Source organism: Salmo salar, chromosome 17, assembly GCF_965601325.2.
Source record: "Salmo salar chromosome 17, fSalSal1, whole genome shotgun sequence".
Lineage (NCBI taxonomy): Eukaryota > Metazoa > Chordata > Actinopteri > Salmoniformes > Salmonidae > Salmo > Salmo salar.
In genome coordinates, this window is record NC_138307.1 from 67,208,395 (window position 1) to 67,224,874 (window position 16,480).

At 42.8% G+C, this 16,480-nt stretch overlaps 2 protein-coding genes across 3 annotated transcripts in view; both read right to left on the minus strand.

Annotated features, from left to right (window-relative positions):
• Positions 1–2,316: 2,316 nt before the first annotated feature.
• LOC145850470 (protein piccolo-like) lies at positions 2,317–10,709 on the minus strand. Its single transcript, XM_082964035.1, has 5 exons — positions 10,565–10,709; positions 10,405–10,466; positions 8,393–8,527; positions 7,950–8,095; positions 2,317–6,081 (listed from the first exon to the last, which is right to left on the minus strand). Exons 2-5 carry the CDS (start codon positions 10,436–10,438, stop codon positions 5,938–5,940), a joined length of 459 nt encoding a protein of 152 aa, XP_082820161.1. The 5' UTR covers positions 10,439–10,466; positions 10,565–10,709; the 3' UTR covers positions 2,317–5,937.
• Positions 10,710–12,178: 1,469 nt separating this feature from the next.
• LOC106576559 (protein piccolo) overlaps positions 12,179–16,480 on the minus strand; it is an 83,815-nt gene continuing 79,513 nt past the window's right edge. For both annotated transcript variants that reach the window (XM_082964034.1, XM_082964033.1), the window contains 4 exons: positions 15,714–15,807; positions 15,433–15,504; positions 14,954–15,254; positions 12,179–14,290 (listed from right to left, as the gene is read on the minus strand). In XM_082964034.1, coding sequence (XP_082820160.1) covers positions 14,061–14,290; positions 14,954–15,254; positions 15,433–15,504; positions 15,714–15,807 — 697 coding nt within the window. In that variant the 3' untranslated portion in view covers positions 12,179–14,060. The remainder of the gene's footprint in view (positions 14,291–14,953; positions 15,255–15,432; positions 15,505–15,713; positions 15,808–16,480) is intronic.

Here is a 16,480-nt window from a genome sequence, read left to right on the forward strand (position 1 = left end):
TGTTCTTTACCATTCGACCATCAGATTTGCCACCCATGCTGCTTATAAGACACGTCACTGCACTCTATACTCCTCTGTAAACTGGTCATATCTGTATACCCGTTGCAAGACCCACTGGTTGATTCTTTTTTATAAAACCCTGTTAGGCCTCACTCCCCCCTATCTGAGATATCTACTGCAGCCCTCTTCCTCCACATACAACACCCGTTCTGCCAGTCACATTTTGTTAAAGGTCCCCAAAGCACACACATCACTGGGTTGCTCCTCTTTTCAGTTCGCTGCAGCTAGTGACTGGAACGAGCTGCAACAAACACTCAAACTGGACAGTTTAATCTCAATCTCTTCATTCAAAGACTCAATCATGGACACTCTTACTGACAGTTGTGGCTGCTTTGCGTGATGTATTGTTGTCTCTACCTTCTTGCCCTTTGAGCTGTTGTTTGTGCTCAATAATGTTTGTAACATGTTTTGTGTTGGTACCATGTTGCGTTGCTACCGTGCTGTGTTGTCATGTGTTGCTGCCTCACTATGTTGTTGTCTAGGTCTCTCTTGTCGTGATGTGTCTTTTGTCCTATATATATTTTTTTTACATTTTTATCCCAGCCCCTGTCCCCGCAGGAGGCCTTTTGCCTTTCGGTAGGCCGTCATTGTAAATAAGAATTTGTTCTTAACTGACTTGCCTAGTTAAATAAAGGTTAAATAAATAGGCTCACCTCACACCCATTTGAAACATTAAAAAAATCCCAAAATAAATGTACAAACAGTAGGGTATAAATAAATATCTCAATAACTAGAAATAAATAAAGAGGAGAGTCTATGCTTCTATCGAAACTTGTGTTTCAACTCTAAAAAATGAGTGCAGGAGGAGAGGTAGTTACAATGGAGGTATCACTGATCAGCTGTTTAGAGAAAATCCCCCCTATGTCCCCTATGCTCATTGTGCATGACTCAACACATATTAAAAAGTACAATATGCAATATGTATTGGTGTTAAATTGTTCAACATAAATGGAAGGTTCCCGGGCCCATAAGTAGTTTGGTCATGACCAGGGTAGACCTGTAGTGCCATCTTGTGGTACTTCATGACCATGCCTCCCTTCACTACCACATATTAGGTCAATTAGACTCACATGCAGACACCCAGCGTAACTTTTCCTATGACTATTCTAAACAATATAGTCATACATAGTTTTAATGTGAGGTTTTCTATGAAGTCATTGGGCGTGTTCCTTTGCCCAGGCGTTGCTGACGCCTGCCAGATCTTACAACGCCTGAATAGGTATTTTACGTATCAGCTAACCACATCATATGTTATAACAGCACAGACGATTACGTGGCACACAACCATTGGTTGATGCAACGCCTGAGCATGGAAAAGCGACCATTGTTTAATTTGAGTAGGCTACTGACAAGGAAAATGATTGATCTTGAGCACCAAACAGAGAGGAGGGTTGCTTGTGAAAGCCTTGACAGTCCTTGGTCCAACTCAAGTGAACAACTTCTGAATGTGCATTTAGAGTTGATTGGAGTTTGCATACTCCTCGCGTTCTCTTCTTGCCTGATAGGACATCCAACTAGTTCAAATTGCTGCCATACAAATTAACAGACAACATATTTCTGGGAAAAAAATGAATACTAAACTTTTTGAAATACAAAAAAAAATCGATGCAATTGTGTGGTTTGCATCACTTAATGCCCAATTTTACATATACGGAACAAACTTTTAAGTGACTATACTTTGCCAAAAATAAACATTTTTCTTAGAAATATATGTATGAATTTCAGAAACTTACCTTTTTGACAACTTACGAGACCATTCGAAGTAACATAATTCACTTTTTTACCATTGTTGAAGTCCACCATTTTCAGCGCCAATCTCTGATAGTGTAATTACAAAGATCGGGCATCAGATGGTGTCAAGTGTATACTAGGATCTCTTCTTGACGATCGTGGTTTCCTTTTATGTACTGATCGGGTTCAGACACTTTACCAGGTGTTTAAAGACACTGTTACATATATGTAACATTGGGCTTTAAAGGGTTAACAAGGTGATCAACTTTTCCATATTAATTTTCAGTACTTCAGTGTTCGTTGCTTGTATTATAATCAGCAGGCCAACAAGACGAGTATGAGATGAATATACTTTTTGGATTTGACAGAACAATAATGATTAAATAAACTGAGATGGCTGTATAATATGCTACACACTTTAGATGATATTATGTTGGAATGCCTTGGTAGATGTATGCATAGGTAGCATCACATATCACATACAAAAACATTGTCAGGAAATCAATATACAAAGAAACACCCATCTTGTTTTCTTTGTACAGATATTTAATATTTAGACTTGGGGCAACAGCCGTTGTTTTTACAGCACAATTTGCATAATTTATCAATACCTCCTGTGTACAATCACAAAACCATGACATTAGATTTTTCTGTTTACATAGAAGTGGAAAACCAGACGGATTTTACAAGCATAATCTTTGTACAGTCAACATACATCTTTAAATAATCGGAGAATTAGTCTTCAGAATTTCGTTCCCCTCGTAACGTTTGATCTCTCTGTCTATCTTTCTTTTTAAATAGAATTTCTGGACACAAAAATAGTATGAACGAACCACCAACTAAACATGCAACATCCATTGTTGTGAGCACATTTAAATTCTCCTGCAACTACTTGTGTTGATAAGATAAGGTTTGTCAGTGTTTGTATACTCTGGTAAAACTCTGTTGTGTCCGGTGTAAGGACAAGGTTTATAAGGTCTTTACTCCATCTAACTCCTGTAGGTATTCTGCCATGTCAAGAGAGTAACATACTGCTTGTGTTTTCATCCCGTGATCATATGCGTTAATGTCAGATATCAAGGAAATCTTTCGGTTTCCTCTTGTAGAAAAAAAAAATATGTACTTACAAGGTAGGAAATAAAGAGATGGCATTTCCGTGTGTGTGTGTGTGTGTGTGTGTGTGTGTGTGTGTGTGTGTGTGTGTGTGTGTGTGTGTGTGTGTGTGTGTGTGTGTGTGTATATATCTTAGCTAGACCACACACAGGAAAGGGAGGTCACTTTCAGGAGGACTTGGCCATGCATGGTGTGGTACGGAGAAACTACTCACCCACGCTTGTATCAAAAAGGATCCATCTCAGGTGGGTAACCATTTTAGATAGAACATCAAGTCATTACATTGTTCAACTTTTTTTGGTCCTTTTTCAAATGACATATATACTGGAAAAATAAAACTATTTAAAAGTGGGGGTGCGTAAAAACTCTGTGAAAAGCTGGAATCTGGTGGGAATGTGTCTCTGGTGTTAAGAAAGTGTCTCCTTAGATTCTAGTCTATGTGAAGAGTCACTACTGTGTGTGTGTGTGTGTGTGTGTGTGTGTGTGTGTGTGTGTGTGTGTGTGTGTATGAGTCTGCTGGGACATTGGGCTGAAGACCGAGTTCCTGGGTTGAAATACAAGCACCGGATAATTTTGCTGAAAACAAAATACCTTTCCAATTAGCTATGTACTGTACATATAACATTTGATGATGTAAAAAACATATGAAAACAACAGCTTATGTGCAATAAATAAAGTTGCATTTAACAGTATGAGAAAGCATACTTATAAAAATCTAATTTTAAGAGCTATATGTTCTTATTCATTCCCAAACTTGAAGGCAGTAAAAAAAATATACATGTGCACAATACACAAACAGAATAACCCATTGTCCCCTAAAATGCATTGCTAACTCAGACTGTAGAATCTAGATCGACTCATATAATTCAGACACAGTCACAACACGAAGTCTATGTTGCATAGAATCAGCTGGATAGAACCTGTGGTGTTTGGTCAATGTTTGGCAAAGATCAAAGGTCAAAAGGTCACTATCAAACCAACACACTTTGACCCTAGGCAGGACATCACTCTGAGTGTGTCCTTTCAACTGAAAGCCATGTTACACATCTTCAAATCTCACAAGTCCATAGCTTAGAGATGCACACCCGCCCATAGCAAAATAATGTGTCACCAGGACTATGACAAACATACCAAAATGTAATCATTGTAGCATTTCTTAATCAAAGCAACTTTGATTGAACTCATCTACAAACAATAGCCCCAGCTACCAACCTCTCCCCATAGACAAACAGAGAACCCCAATAGGATAGTTTGTACCTAGACATGTGATGGAGATAGACACACCAACAGAAACAGTCCAAAGCATACCGCATCCACTAACTCCCCCACCCCACCCACCCATCCAATGTATAGATAGACAACTGTTTGGAGGGGACCCTGATATATGAACCATGGGACACACTTTACTATACTATATGGTCAACTATATTATATTACTATAATATATGACTATATCATTTATTTAATATATTCATTTGATATACTTATTTATATATATATATATATATATATATATTATATTTCTCTACGAGTGGGGACATACTGTATATTCATCTATACATTCCATAACTTGACAAAGTGCTAAGTAAAACATGACAGTGTGCATGTGAAGCGATATTTCAAATGTGTGAATGTAAGGAGAAGTCAGAACTACGCTAGTCTTATGCATAGTAGTTCACTGTGAATCTTACTAGGAGAAAAACCAGGCTTGAATCACAGCTAAAACCTGTGCCCAATATTTCACATTCCAAAATAATACATTAAGCCACAATCATCCACAACGGATTGTCTGTGATAAGAATATATCTATTTATCTCTCACAACGACAGTGTACTCAACTATATACAAAGTGCAACTTTTCACTGTCACGTTCATTAGGTCACCCAACAGAAAACATTTTGCAACTGAAAACTAAAATGAGCATTTCTTCCTGGACAACAGCAGGTAGTCACCTCCTTGTTTCAGTCTGTTTTCTTCCATTTGGTGCCTAATAAACATGACCCTGTGCACAAGACTACCCAGTCTGTTTAAACCACACCAATTATACTTAGAACAATGTTTATATAATATATCTGATATATCAGCATCTAAATTTACATCTAGAGAAAGAAGAGAAAGGGAAATATTGTTGTCCCAAAATGTAAAAACATGCTTGTCAAGGGCCAGATGAGGGAGTCATTTCAAATGGACAATTAGAATTAAAGTGAGAGTATGTCACAAAATATACTGTGCGTCCCTGGATTCAAAATTCTTCATTCATCATTCAGTACTTAAACAATTGAGGAGAATAATCAATAAAACTCTAATAATCATAATTATAATACAAAAATAAGAGGTGCAATCTCCATAGAATACATCTTCAACATTTAATTCCCAAAATGCTTCATAAATGAATTAAATTCTTCTAACAATATAGAATGCCATGAGGGGAATCCACAGGTAGTTATAATTTCATTCATAAATAAAAACATCTCCAGTCAAATAAAGCAATGAGAGAATCTAAACGTGTCCATCCCCTGTATTTATGTGTCAGTCTCTTATGATCATCTTTCTTTGTGGTGTGTTTGAATGTGTTTGTGACTGTGTGTGTGAGCGTGTGTGTAATACCTGGTTGATTCTGTTCTTGCTTTGTTGCCTCAATGTCCTGCTCCCTCCCCTGGCTACACTACTTCCTGTAAACACAAGTTAATTTCCTGTAAACACATACCTACTTCCTCCCCACTACCCTTATCGCCAAATGCATGTCAAACAAAGGTTCTCTCCCCAATCCCCAGTCACAGCTCAAGCAATTCAAACGCTGACCCCTGACCCTTGACACCAAAACTCAAGATCCACAGGATACGTAAGAGATGTCTAACTCCCGCACCCTAACGGTCCTCACCCCCACCCCAATGGTGGACCTGTGAGTATGTTCAGTAGGTCCATAAAGAGTGGATCAATGATGGAGACAGTAAACTCGAGCGCCCTAGCCTCCTCGTCTTTCTCTCTGTGAGTTAAGAGCCTATAGAATAGACAAGATTAATAGTAGGTTCTTTAGGAGTGGATCTGAGCAGAGCTAGCCAGCAGTTTGTGCCAGCTGACCACTCGCTTCCGCACGTCCACCTTATCCAGCCAGATGTAGGCCTCTCCGATCAGGGTCTTCTTAATGAACTTCCCCCCATTGGACACCAGGAAGAGCTGGACAGAGGAGAGAGAAGAGTTAGACACCAGGAAGAGCTGGACAGAGGGGAGAGAAGGGTTAGACACCAGGAAGAGCTGGACAGAGGAGAGAGAAGAGTTAGACACCAGGAAGAGCTGGACAGAGGAGAGAGAAGAGTGAGACACCAGGAAGAGCTGGACAGAGGAGAGAGAAAAGTTAGACACCAGGAAGAGCTGGACAGAGGGGAGAGAAGAGTTAGACACCAGGAATAGCTGGACAGAGGAGAGAGAAGAGTTAGACACCAGGAATAGCTGGACAGAGGAGAGAGAAGAGTTAGACACCAGGAAGAGCTGGACAGAGGAGAGAGAAGAGTTAGACACCAGGAAGAGCTGGACAGAGGAGAGAGAAGAGTTAGACACCAGGAAGAGCTGGACAGAGGGGAGAGAAGAGTTAGACACCAGGAAGAGCTGGACAGAGGAGAGAGAAGAGTTAGACACCAGGAATAGCTGGACAGAGGAGAGAGAAGAGTTAGACACCAGGAATAGCTGGACAGAGGAGAGAGAAGAGTTAGACACCAGGAAGAGCTGGACAGAGGAGAGAGAAGAGTTAGACACCAGGAAGAGCTGGACAGAGGAGAGAGAAGAGTTAGACACCAGGAAGAGCTGGACAGAGGGGAGAGAAGAGTTAGACACCAGGAAGAGCTGGACAGAGGAGAGAGAAGAGTTAGACACCAGGAAGAGCTGGACAGAGGAGAGAGAAGAGTTAGACACCAGGAAGAGCTGGACAGAGAAGAGTTAGACACCAGGAAGAGCTGGACAGAGAAGAGTTAGACACCAGGAAGAGCTGGACAGAGAAGAGTTAGACACCAGGAAGAGCTGGACAGAGAAGAGTTAGACACCAGGAAGAGCTGGACAGAGAAGAGTTAGACACCAGGAAGAGCTGGACAGAGAAGAGTTAGACACCAGGAAGAGCTGGACAGAGTACCGGAGCGCCAAGTCTAGGTCCAAAAAGCTTCTACATAGCTTCTACCCCCAAGCCATAAGACTCCTGAACAGCTAATCAAATGGCTACCCCAACTATTTGCATTGCCCCCCCACGCTGCTGCTACTCTCTGTTATTATGCATAGTCACTTTAATAACTCTACCTACAGTACTGTACATGTACATATTACCTCAATTACCTCGACACCGGTGCCCCCGCACATTGACTCTGTACCAGTACCCCCTGTATATAGCCTCGCTATTGTTATTTACTGCTGCTCTTTAATTATTTGTTATTCTTATCTCTGACTTTTTAATTTTAGGTATTTTTTTTGTATTTTCTTAAAACTGCATTGTTGGTTAAGGGCTTGTAAGTAAGCATTTCACTGTAAGGTCTACACCTGTTGTATTCTGCGCATGTGATTTGATTTGAGAGAGAAGAGTCCTGTTTAGAACAGACATCAAGCAGACACTTTGATCCAGAGTATTCTTGGTAACCAGGACCAAACATTGCGTGCATGGGAGCTGGCTACTCGAATGAATGTAACTTTCTGTCACAAGAGCTCATATCCAGTGTGACACACAGAGCATGTGATATAGGGGCAGCAGTACAGCACACATACGAGCATCCTACATATTATACTTTAAATGACATATAACAGTATCTAAGACAAGAAAAATAACAGTATCTAAGACAAGAAAAATAACAGTATCTAAGACAAGAAAAATAACAGTATCTAAGACAAGAAAAATAACAGTATCTAAGACAAGGAAAGAGATGCATGAGGTAAATAGACATTCAGGCAGGCAGGCAGGCAGGCAGACAGACAGACAGACAGACAGACAGACAGACAGACAGACAGACAGACAGACAGACAGACAGACAGACAGACAGACAGACAGACAGACAGACAGACAGACAGACCTGCAGAGAGTGGCCGGTGGGGTTCATGCAGAATCTGAAGGTCTCGTTGAAGGAGGGCTCACGGTCGTGACGACATACCCGGGTCTTCTTCTTGATGATCCTCTTCTGGGTCGCAATGTTCACCACATACAGCTTCACATAGAGGTCTGTAGACACACACACACAGACATATGAGCAGACACTACATTTGTCACAAAAGAGTTGTCTTCCATTTTCTGAAACAGTGTGTGTGTGTGTGTGTGTGTGTGTGTGTGTGTGTGTGTGTGTGTGTGTGTGTGTGTGTGTGTGTGTGTGTGTGCGTGTACCTGAATTCACATGTATCTGTACAGTTTGAGTGTTCGTGTGTGTGCGAGCGAATGTGCATCGACATGAGTGTGTAAACGTGTGTGTGTGTGTGTGTGTGTACATGTTTGTGTGTAATGTACATGTGCATATAGCAGTACCTGGCAGGTGGTCTGGAGACTTGAACTTGTAGGTGATGTTTCTGCACTGGAGAATCTCCAACACCAGCTGGTCTCCCTCTGTCTTCAGCTCCTTCCTCAGAGCTATCTTGATCTCTCCCATTACCTGGGTCTTTCCTACACACACACACACACACACACACACACACACACACACACACACACACACACACACACACACACACACACACTTACATTCACACACACACACACACACACACACACACACACACACACACACACACACACACACACACACACACACACACACGTTAATTCACATACACACACACACACACACACCGGTGGAGGTCGGAGCCGTTTAAAGATGAGGGAGGACGCACATTTTTTTTACAAGTATGGCCTTATTTCCATTACTGCATATTGGATGACTGTCATTCATATTCCATTCACCCAGCTCAATGTAACAGCAATAGGTTTAGCTACTACATGATACTAACATTTTCCCTATACCCATCATGAGGTTGCTACAACCTAGTCTGTGAATGCAAGTTTACAATGTAGGTGCACAGGTGGAGAGAAATTTGAGTAATCAAAGTGACAGACATTGACACATTCACTCTTGCCTGCCTCTAGCTGAGCTAGGGTGTAATCATTAGTCCAACAGTTGAATATAAGAGTTTTCATTGGACAAATTCAGGTATGTTGATCCCCGTTTCGTTCCGTTTGCTTCCGGTTAAGAAACGTTTTTTCAACAGAATCGGCGGAATGAATACACCCGTAATCACATGCAAACACAGTTAACTTTGATCCCTTTGATCGTTGTATAATCCCTTATCACATCTACATGCTCTCCTCCTCTCACCTTTTCCCTTCGCTTGTGGACTTCAGTGCACAACACATTAGCTGCCTGTGACCAGGCAAAAAAAACTTTCCAAGCCAAACATTCATATCATAACAGCTAACTGCTACACACGGCCTACATCATTGTCACCATATTAACGTCATAGTCAACAAAGCTACTAGAACTAATGCGTTAGTAAACCCGCTATAATCATGCAGTACAGTGTACAGTCAGCAGCAAGCAGTTTAGCAGTCACCGGCGGGCCCCTGTGGCAATAAATTAATAAAACCAAAAGCTTACCTTGACTTGGAAAAGTTCCAGTGTTGGATAGCCATATCCAGCTAGCTAACATTGCATCCCTCTCTGTTTGAGCCGGTTTGTTTGAGTAGGCTAAACTAGCTAGCTGCATTCGCTAGCTAAGTGAAAGTGAAAAAAATGCAACTAAATATATCGCTCTCCTTCATTTTTAAAGAAATTAATTTGTTCATACTACAAGAGCTCTGATAGGTTGGAGGACATCCTCTGGAAGATAATTACTGTGTAAGTCTATGGAATGTGGCGAGAACCAATAGCCTCCTAGGTTTTTTTATTGAAGACAATGTACCCAGAGGGGGACGGAAGCTAGCTGTCCTCTGGCTACACCATGGTGCTACCCTACAGAGTGCTGTTGAGGCTACTGTAGACCTTCATTGCAAAACAGTGTTTTAATAAATGATTTGGTGACGTGAATATATTTAGTATTGTTTTATCTAAAAAGGATAACTTTTTTAATGTTTCACTATTTTTATGAAATTCAATAACGATGATGGTCCTCCCCTTCCTCCTCTGATCACTAGAGTGTTCCTTCCATGACACGTGTCAGTACTGTATGAAGTATGCTCATAAGGTCAGATGAATGTGACTGGTGCTGTCACTTCTTGATGACTTATGACTTCACACCAATCATAACACTCACACTGGGGTTCAACTAAACCTGCCCTAGAGAGCAGACCAGCTAACCATAGTTATATCTGAGGGAGGTGTTGACACATATTGTACACACTGAAGCTCACAAGGACATACTCACACCTATACACACACATGCATGCACACCATAGAATTACACTTCCACCTCCAGGTGCTATACACACACACGCACACACACACACAAACACACACACACACACACACACACGCCACTGTGACTTACCCTCAGAGTCCATATGGCCCATTGGTGACATCATCACGTCGGTGCCATTTGGAATCTTCCCACTGTCCGGAACAAGATCATATCAAAATACAGAAATATATACACTGAGTGCACAAAACATTAGGATGTAAACTACAGTATATACAATAACCAAACTCACAACCGAGGGACCTGGAAGATGGCACTGTCCACGGCATTAGTCCCACCCTCATCCTCCAATAGGCTGTAAGCACTGCCACTCAGACCGCTGTCCAATGAGGCGGCTGTTACCGGGGCGTCGCCGGACCTGCCGGGCCGTGCTGTATGGAGATTGGACCACACAAGTCATGAGAGAGAGAGAGAGGGAGCCCTATATAGGCCTGGTTGAGAATGTACTGCCTTATGTGGGTGCACTATAGGTCTCAATAAAGGCCTGGGTAACTGTCTCCTTTGGTTCCATTTTTATATAGTATTACACCACCCATGCCTACTGTTACCATATTATATATTATTTAGCACTTTGAGTGTGATGTATAGCTCTTCCACTTTACGTGACATAACATGGTGTGTGTGTGTGTGTGTGTGTGTGTGTCTTATCTACAGAATAAGGGCAGCCAACACCTCTCCCCCAAAACACACCAAATTGTTATTATAAATAGCACCACAATACTATAGAAGACAGGCATGAAGCATACATGAATGGGCAGATGTAGTAACATACATACAGTATCATCCCTCACACATAAACAGGACAACCTTTTCAAACGGATTCATCATTGGACACACAGAGAGAACACAAGGACATAGACACATAACGATCCAGAGAAACAGAATCAAACATTAAGCAACATAAATATGTTCACAACAGACCAAACAAAAGACCCACAGACCCTATTACGCGTTAGTAATCTAAATGTTGGACTACGTGTGTGTCTCTGATTTGTGGGGCTAACTAATCATCTTACTCTAAAACACATTGACGTAACGTTACTTATAAGCAATTTTACATTTGTTATGCAATCATCACAATTATATCTTAGTAACTGATCGTAGTTTCAAAACTTGAATTGTTTAAATGCCTATTTATGTGTTTGCTTTGCAAAAGTTACGTATAATAAATGCACTGTTTATATTCACAGCAACTTCTACAGTAAGTAAGTGTGTAACTGACTGGGTTTGACCTGGGTCTTCTTTGTTCCACAAGACTGTGTTAGCCAGCTGAGCTAAAGCCTAGGCATTAGCTCTGAGATCTAAATGCCAAAACAAGTTCAAATCACTTCTTTAGGTCTGGCAAGGTTACACACAAAACCACCTCTGTTACATAAGTGCAGTGGTGAGATAGATATAGAGTATGACTGGTTGGTTGTGAATGGCGTGGCGTGGGATGTGTGAGTCACGTGACATGAAACTGGATCTATGCCGACGCTCTTCTCTCAGGCCTCTCGACACGATAAGAAAAAATAAACGTTTGCTAATACCATTTAATGACCCAAGGGAAAAACGGAGTAAAAAAGTGTACAGGTACTTTATAAAGTATTATAAACTGCCCTGAATGCTGATTGGCTGACAGCCGTGTTATATCAGACCGTATACCATGGGTATGACAAAACATTTATTTGTACTGCTCTAATGACGTTGGTAACAAGTTTATAATAGCAATAAAGAACCTCGGGGGTTTGTGATATATGGCCAATATACCACGGCTAATGGCTGTGTCCTAGCACTCCGCATTGCGTTGGGCTTATGAACAGCCCTTAACCGTGGTATATTGGCCATATACCACACCCCCTCGGGCCTTATTGCTTAATGGTTTTATGGTAATTGCTGTCAAAGCCTGATTTATTGTTAGGGAACAATGCCGGAGCCCTGGATTGATAGTCTATTTCCTGGTATTAGCAAACTGTGTCCGCGGTCATTAAGAAATTGTGTCTCGCTGCATGAATCTCTGGCTGTGTGGCTGGCTGTGTGGCTGTGTGTTAGCTCTTTCTCTCTCGCTTTCTCTCTGGTCACAATCTCTCCTAATATCCCTTTCTGTCTGTTGTATTGTGTCAGATCTCTTTCTGTCTGTTGTATTGTGTCAGATCGCTCTCTTTCTGCAGGTGTGCGTTAGTAGTATCCCAGCCTGTCTCTCTCCGGCTGCAACAATCTTTGCAGTCAGTCACACGACAGAGACGTGCGACTCTCACCTCCTTCCCTCTGTGGCCTCTCTTCAGACATGGCTTTCCTGAAGGTCAGGTGTCTGCCGTCTGCTTGGATCCCATTGGCCGATGCTGCCAGGCCCGGCAGGGCGGGGAGCGAATCGGATTGGGCTTTCTGAATGGTGAGCACGCCCACTATGGTGTGTCTGTGGTGCCTCAGGGAGAGGCGGCCTCTTTGGGCTGGGGGGTAGGAGACTGGAGGGCATAAGGGGCGCAGGCGCGGGACAGGGTCACGCCAAGGGGGTAGAGGGCAGAGGTCAAGGCCGGGGGCAGGGGGCGGGCAAGATGGAGACTCAGAAAGCAGGAATATCATCACCATTGAAACCAGCTTTACTGTCAGTCACATGCAGCCACAGTGCGCGGTGCACAGTCGCCCCGGCCCTCCACATCACATAGGGGTGGGGCGTCTACTGATGTGCATTGTGGTCAAAAAAAAAAAAAAAAGTGTGGGTGGGAGAGGGGCAGCGGACTGCATGCACAGCCATATCCGAGTGGAGTAGCTTCAGAAAGCCGGCCATTTTGGTATAAAACAGAAACCAAAATAAGTCCAAAACACAGGGAAAAAAAGGGATAATGAAATTTAAACGGAAGGAGAGGGTTAGGTTGGGAGACTTTCTTCTGAGTTCATCGTTGTAAATGCTTGGATCAGGTAGTTGAAACGATTCAAGTGATATCTAAGTGTAATTCCTAGCCTTCCCTCTCTTAGACCATGATGCCATGACTAATCCAAACGGAATAAAATATACTGTGTCTACTAATCTACTGAGTCTACTGTGTGTACCATGGCAGTCATTGGCTTGATTAGTCATGTGAGAGCTCTGGCAGTGGTGCTGTGTTCAGACACTGATTCACAAGTGGTCCCAAAGTGACTTTTCAAAAGCCCTACTTGTTTGTCGGGAGTCAGTCTTGTTTAAGATCATCGCTGTCATTCTGTGACATTGTGTTAACTGTCTTACAAAATTAAATAATACAAGAACATTTAAAAGAATGTTTGAAACAAAGGGAGGATGATTAAGCCTGCAACCTTATGATTCGTTATTTAAACGTTTAGTTCCAATTTATGACATCATTTAACAGAGGGTTTAGTGTCTGTTTTTAGAAACGTTAGTTTAATTGTAGTAATTGTATATTTCCCTTTTATCAAACTTTTAACCAATGAAGTATAAAATGTTTTTAACAGCAATCTTTGTGGCCCTGGAGGTTCATTGAAACAGGGTAAACTTAGGAGTAAACTTAAGTGTAAACTCTAAAACAAGAAGTGCTAGAATACGGTAAGTGTGATGCTGGATCTACACACCGTGGGAACATACAGAAGAGAAGCAGTGAGAGGGGGGGAGTACGGAAGGCACCAGAAGTAGGAAAAATAAAAAAAGGAGGGGGAAAAAAAAGGAAAAGTGGAAAAAAGAGAAAACAAAGAAAACAGCTGAAAGTGGACAGAAGGGGAACAGATGAGCGCAAGGCGGCCATGCTGCGGAGGCTTTATTTGCGTCTTTTACTTGGTTGGAGGCGGTGCTGTTGCTGCGGAGCCGGAGCTTCACCCGTTGCTACAGCGACACCGCCGTCGCCATCCTGCTGGTGTTGCCTTGCACTTTTGCGAGGCGCCGCACGTGGAGCCGCACGTGGCGTATGTTGGCTGTGGCCCTCGGACGGGGAAGGCTTCGATGTGCCGGGGCTACTGTGAGATTTCTCAATAGTGGGCACCTGCGTGTCTAGAACAACCAAATTCACCAATTACCATCTATTATTACCATTAAAGCTACCATCTGTTGTTGTGCTCTTCTATTTTTACATCAGGGCTAGATAGCTACTAAGCTACATGCCACATTCTGTAGCGCCCTGTTTAAATGACCCTTTGGAAGTGGGTATTTTCCAATTGTTTGGGCCACATAAGTTTTCCACTTAAATTTGGGGTTTTCCAATTAAGTTAAGGGTTAAGACTGAGGAGGTGGGGGTTGTTTTCAAAGCCTTCCATGGCCATGTTGTGTAAGGACGGGAATGGAGGAAGCTGAGAGTAGGAAAAGTCTGAGCTGAGTGGAGTCATGGCAACAGCAGAAAATAAAAACATGGCAAAGCAAAGAGCATGAATCCAAAGCTATAATGGGTGAGTCTGAATAGTGAGGGAGAAGTGACAGAGGGGGGATAGAAAGAGAGACAGAGAGAAAGAGAGCGACAGGCAGAGAGATAGATAGGCAGACAGAGAGAGAGAAACAAAGACAGCTAGAGAAAACGAGAGAGAGAGAGAGAGAGAACAAGGGAGAGAGGGAGAAAGGGAGAGAGAACCAGAACAGGTACAGATAGAGAGAAAGGAGTAGGGTAGGCTGTTCATGATGACTAAGAGGTCAGAGGGAAGGGAAAGACAGAACCTCTCCTACCCTTGGCTGGATCAGGGAAGATCCCGTGGCTCCGGCTCTTGATGACCGACGACTTGGGCGAGTCCTGGTTCCCGTGGGCGGGGGTTTTGGGGGAGGCGTGCTGCGAGGGGGGCTTGGGGGAGTCCTGGTTACCGTGGGCGGGGGTTTTGGGGGAGGCGTGCTGCGAGGGGGGCTTGGGGGAGTGCTGGCGCCCCTGGGCTGAAAGGGAGCGCCGGTGGTGCTCTCCCTCACTCTGTTCCTTCAGAGGGAGCCAGCGTGGGACGTTATCCATGTTAGCTGTGTTGGACAGGTCCATCAACACCTAGAAGAACACCCACACACATCCCCTTTAACATCAAGAACACCCACACACATCCCCTTTAACATCAACCTCACATAGTGGATGGCTGCTACTTATAGGTAACTGACAGCAGCATCACAGTAATGTATGTCACCCTCACAGAAGTGCTATGGACAAAATGCATGTCTCTCTCTCTCACCTCTCCCAGAAAATCGTTGGAGGAGCACTTGTCGTAGTCCCACACGCTCACCTCCAGCAGCTTCTTCCTCAGCTGCCACCACACACACCACACACACACACACACACACACACACACACACACACACACACACACACACACACACACACACACACACACACACACACACACACAATTATTCCTCTAAACTCACAAATGCAGTATTCACAGTAACCAACACACGTGAAACACACAGGACATTGTGGTTATTCCAAAAGCAGTTAGTGATACTGTACCAGTACCTGTTCCAGGTGGATGTTCTTATAGATAACAGTCTGGTTCCACTCTGGGTTCAGACTCTGGCCAGCTTGTTTTGATCTCCTCTTATTCTCAGCACTGGAATCACACACAGACAGAGCAGGCCATTAGCAAGGTATATATATATACCACACACACACACACACAACCACACACCACACACACACACACACACACACACACACACACAAAACACAGAAATTCAGAGCACAATAGCACAATGTTAGGGTGCAGGGCACAATGAAAGGAAGTAGCGAGCTATGTTAAGATGTAGGGCACAATGTAAGGGGGTACGGAACAATTTAGGGCACAATTAAAATGGAACACTATAGGGAACAACACTGGATACAACGGAAACCACAATATCAAGAACAACTTCAGGGTGAGGTACAAAGTAAAACACAATGTTAGAAAAACAATTTAGGGTATTGTATATGTCTGACAGACATGTAGGGAAATGAGTTATGGGAAAGTGGGGAATCATATGTTAGGTCATATCGTAGCGATTAGAGGTAGAGTCTACTGTAGTATGCATATTAGAACACAATCTAAGGAGGTAGGGAACAATATGAGGGCATAGGGCAGAAGTGTACAATGCATGGGAGTGGAAAGGTGTTAGAGTGAGTACACAGTGACTTGCTGGGGTTATACGCTCGTCACCAGCTCCACATGCATTGGGCCCTGAGCCTTCAACTCAATCGTCATCGCAATCCAGGTCCAACCTTACTACAACCTAACAGCAACCATCAAA

Excerpts from the sequence above, each read along its gene's own strand:
- LOC145850470 (XM_082964035.1), bottom strand. The coding sequence starts at position 10,438 with ATGATGTCACCAATGGGCCATATGGACTCTGAGG. Across the intron at positions 8,096-8,392 it reads GTCTCCAGACCACCTGCCAG|ACCTCTATGTGAAGCTGTAT; the intron begins GTACTGCTATAT and ends GTGTGTCTACAG. Across the intron at positions 6,082-7,949 it reads CCACCGGCCACTCTCTGCAG|CTCTTCCTGGTGTCCAATGG; the intron begins GTCTGTCTGTCT and ends TCCTCTGTCCAG.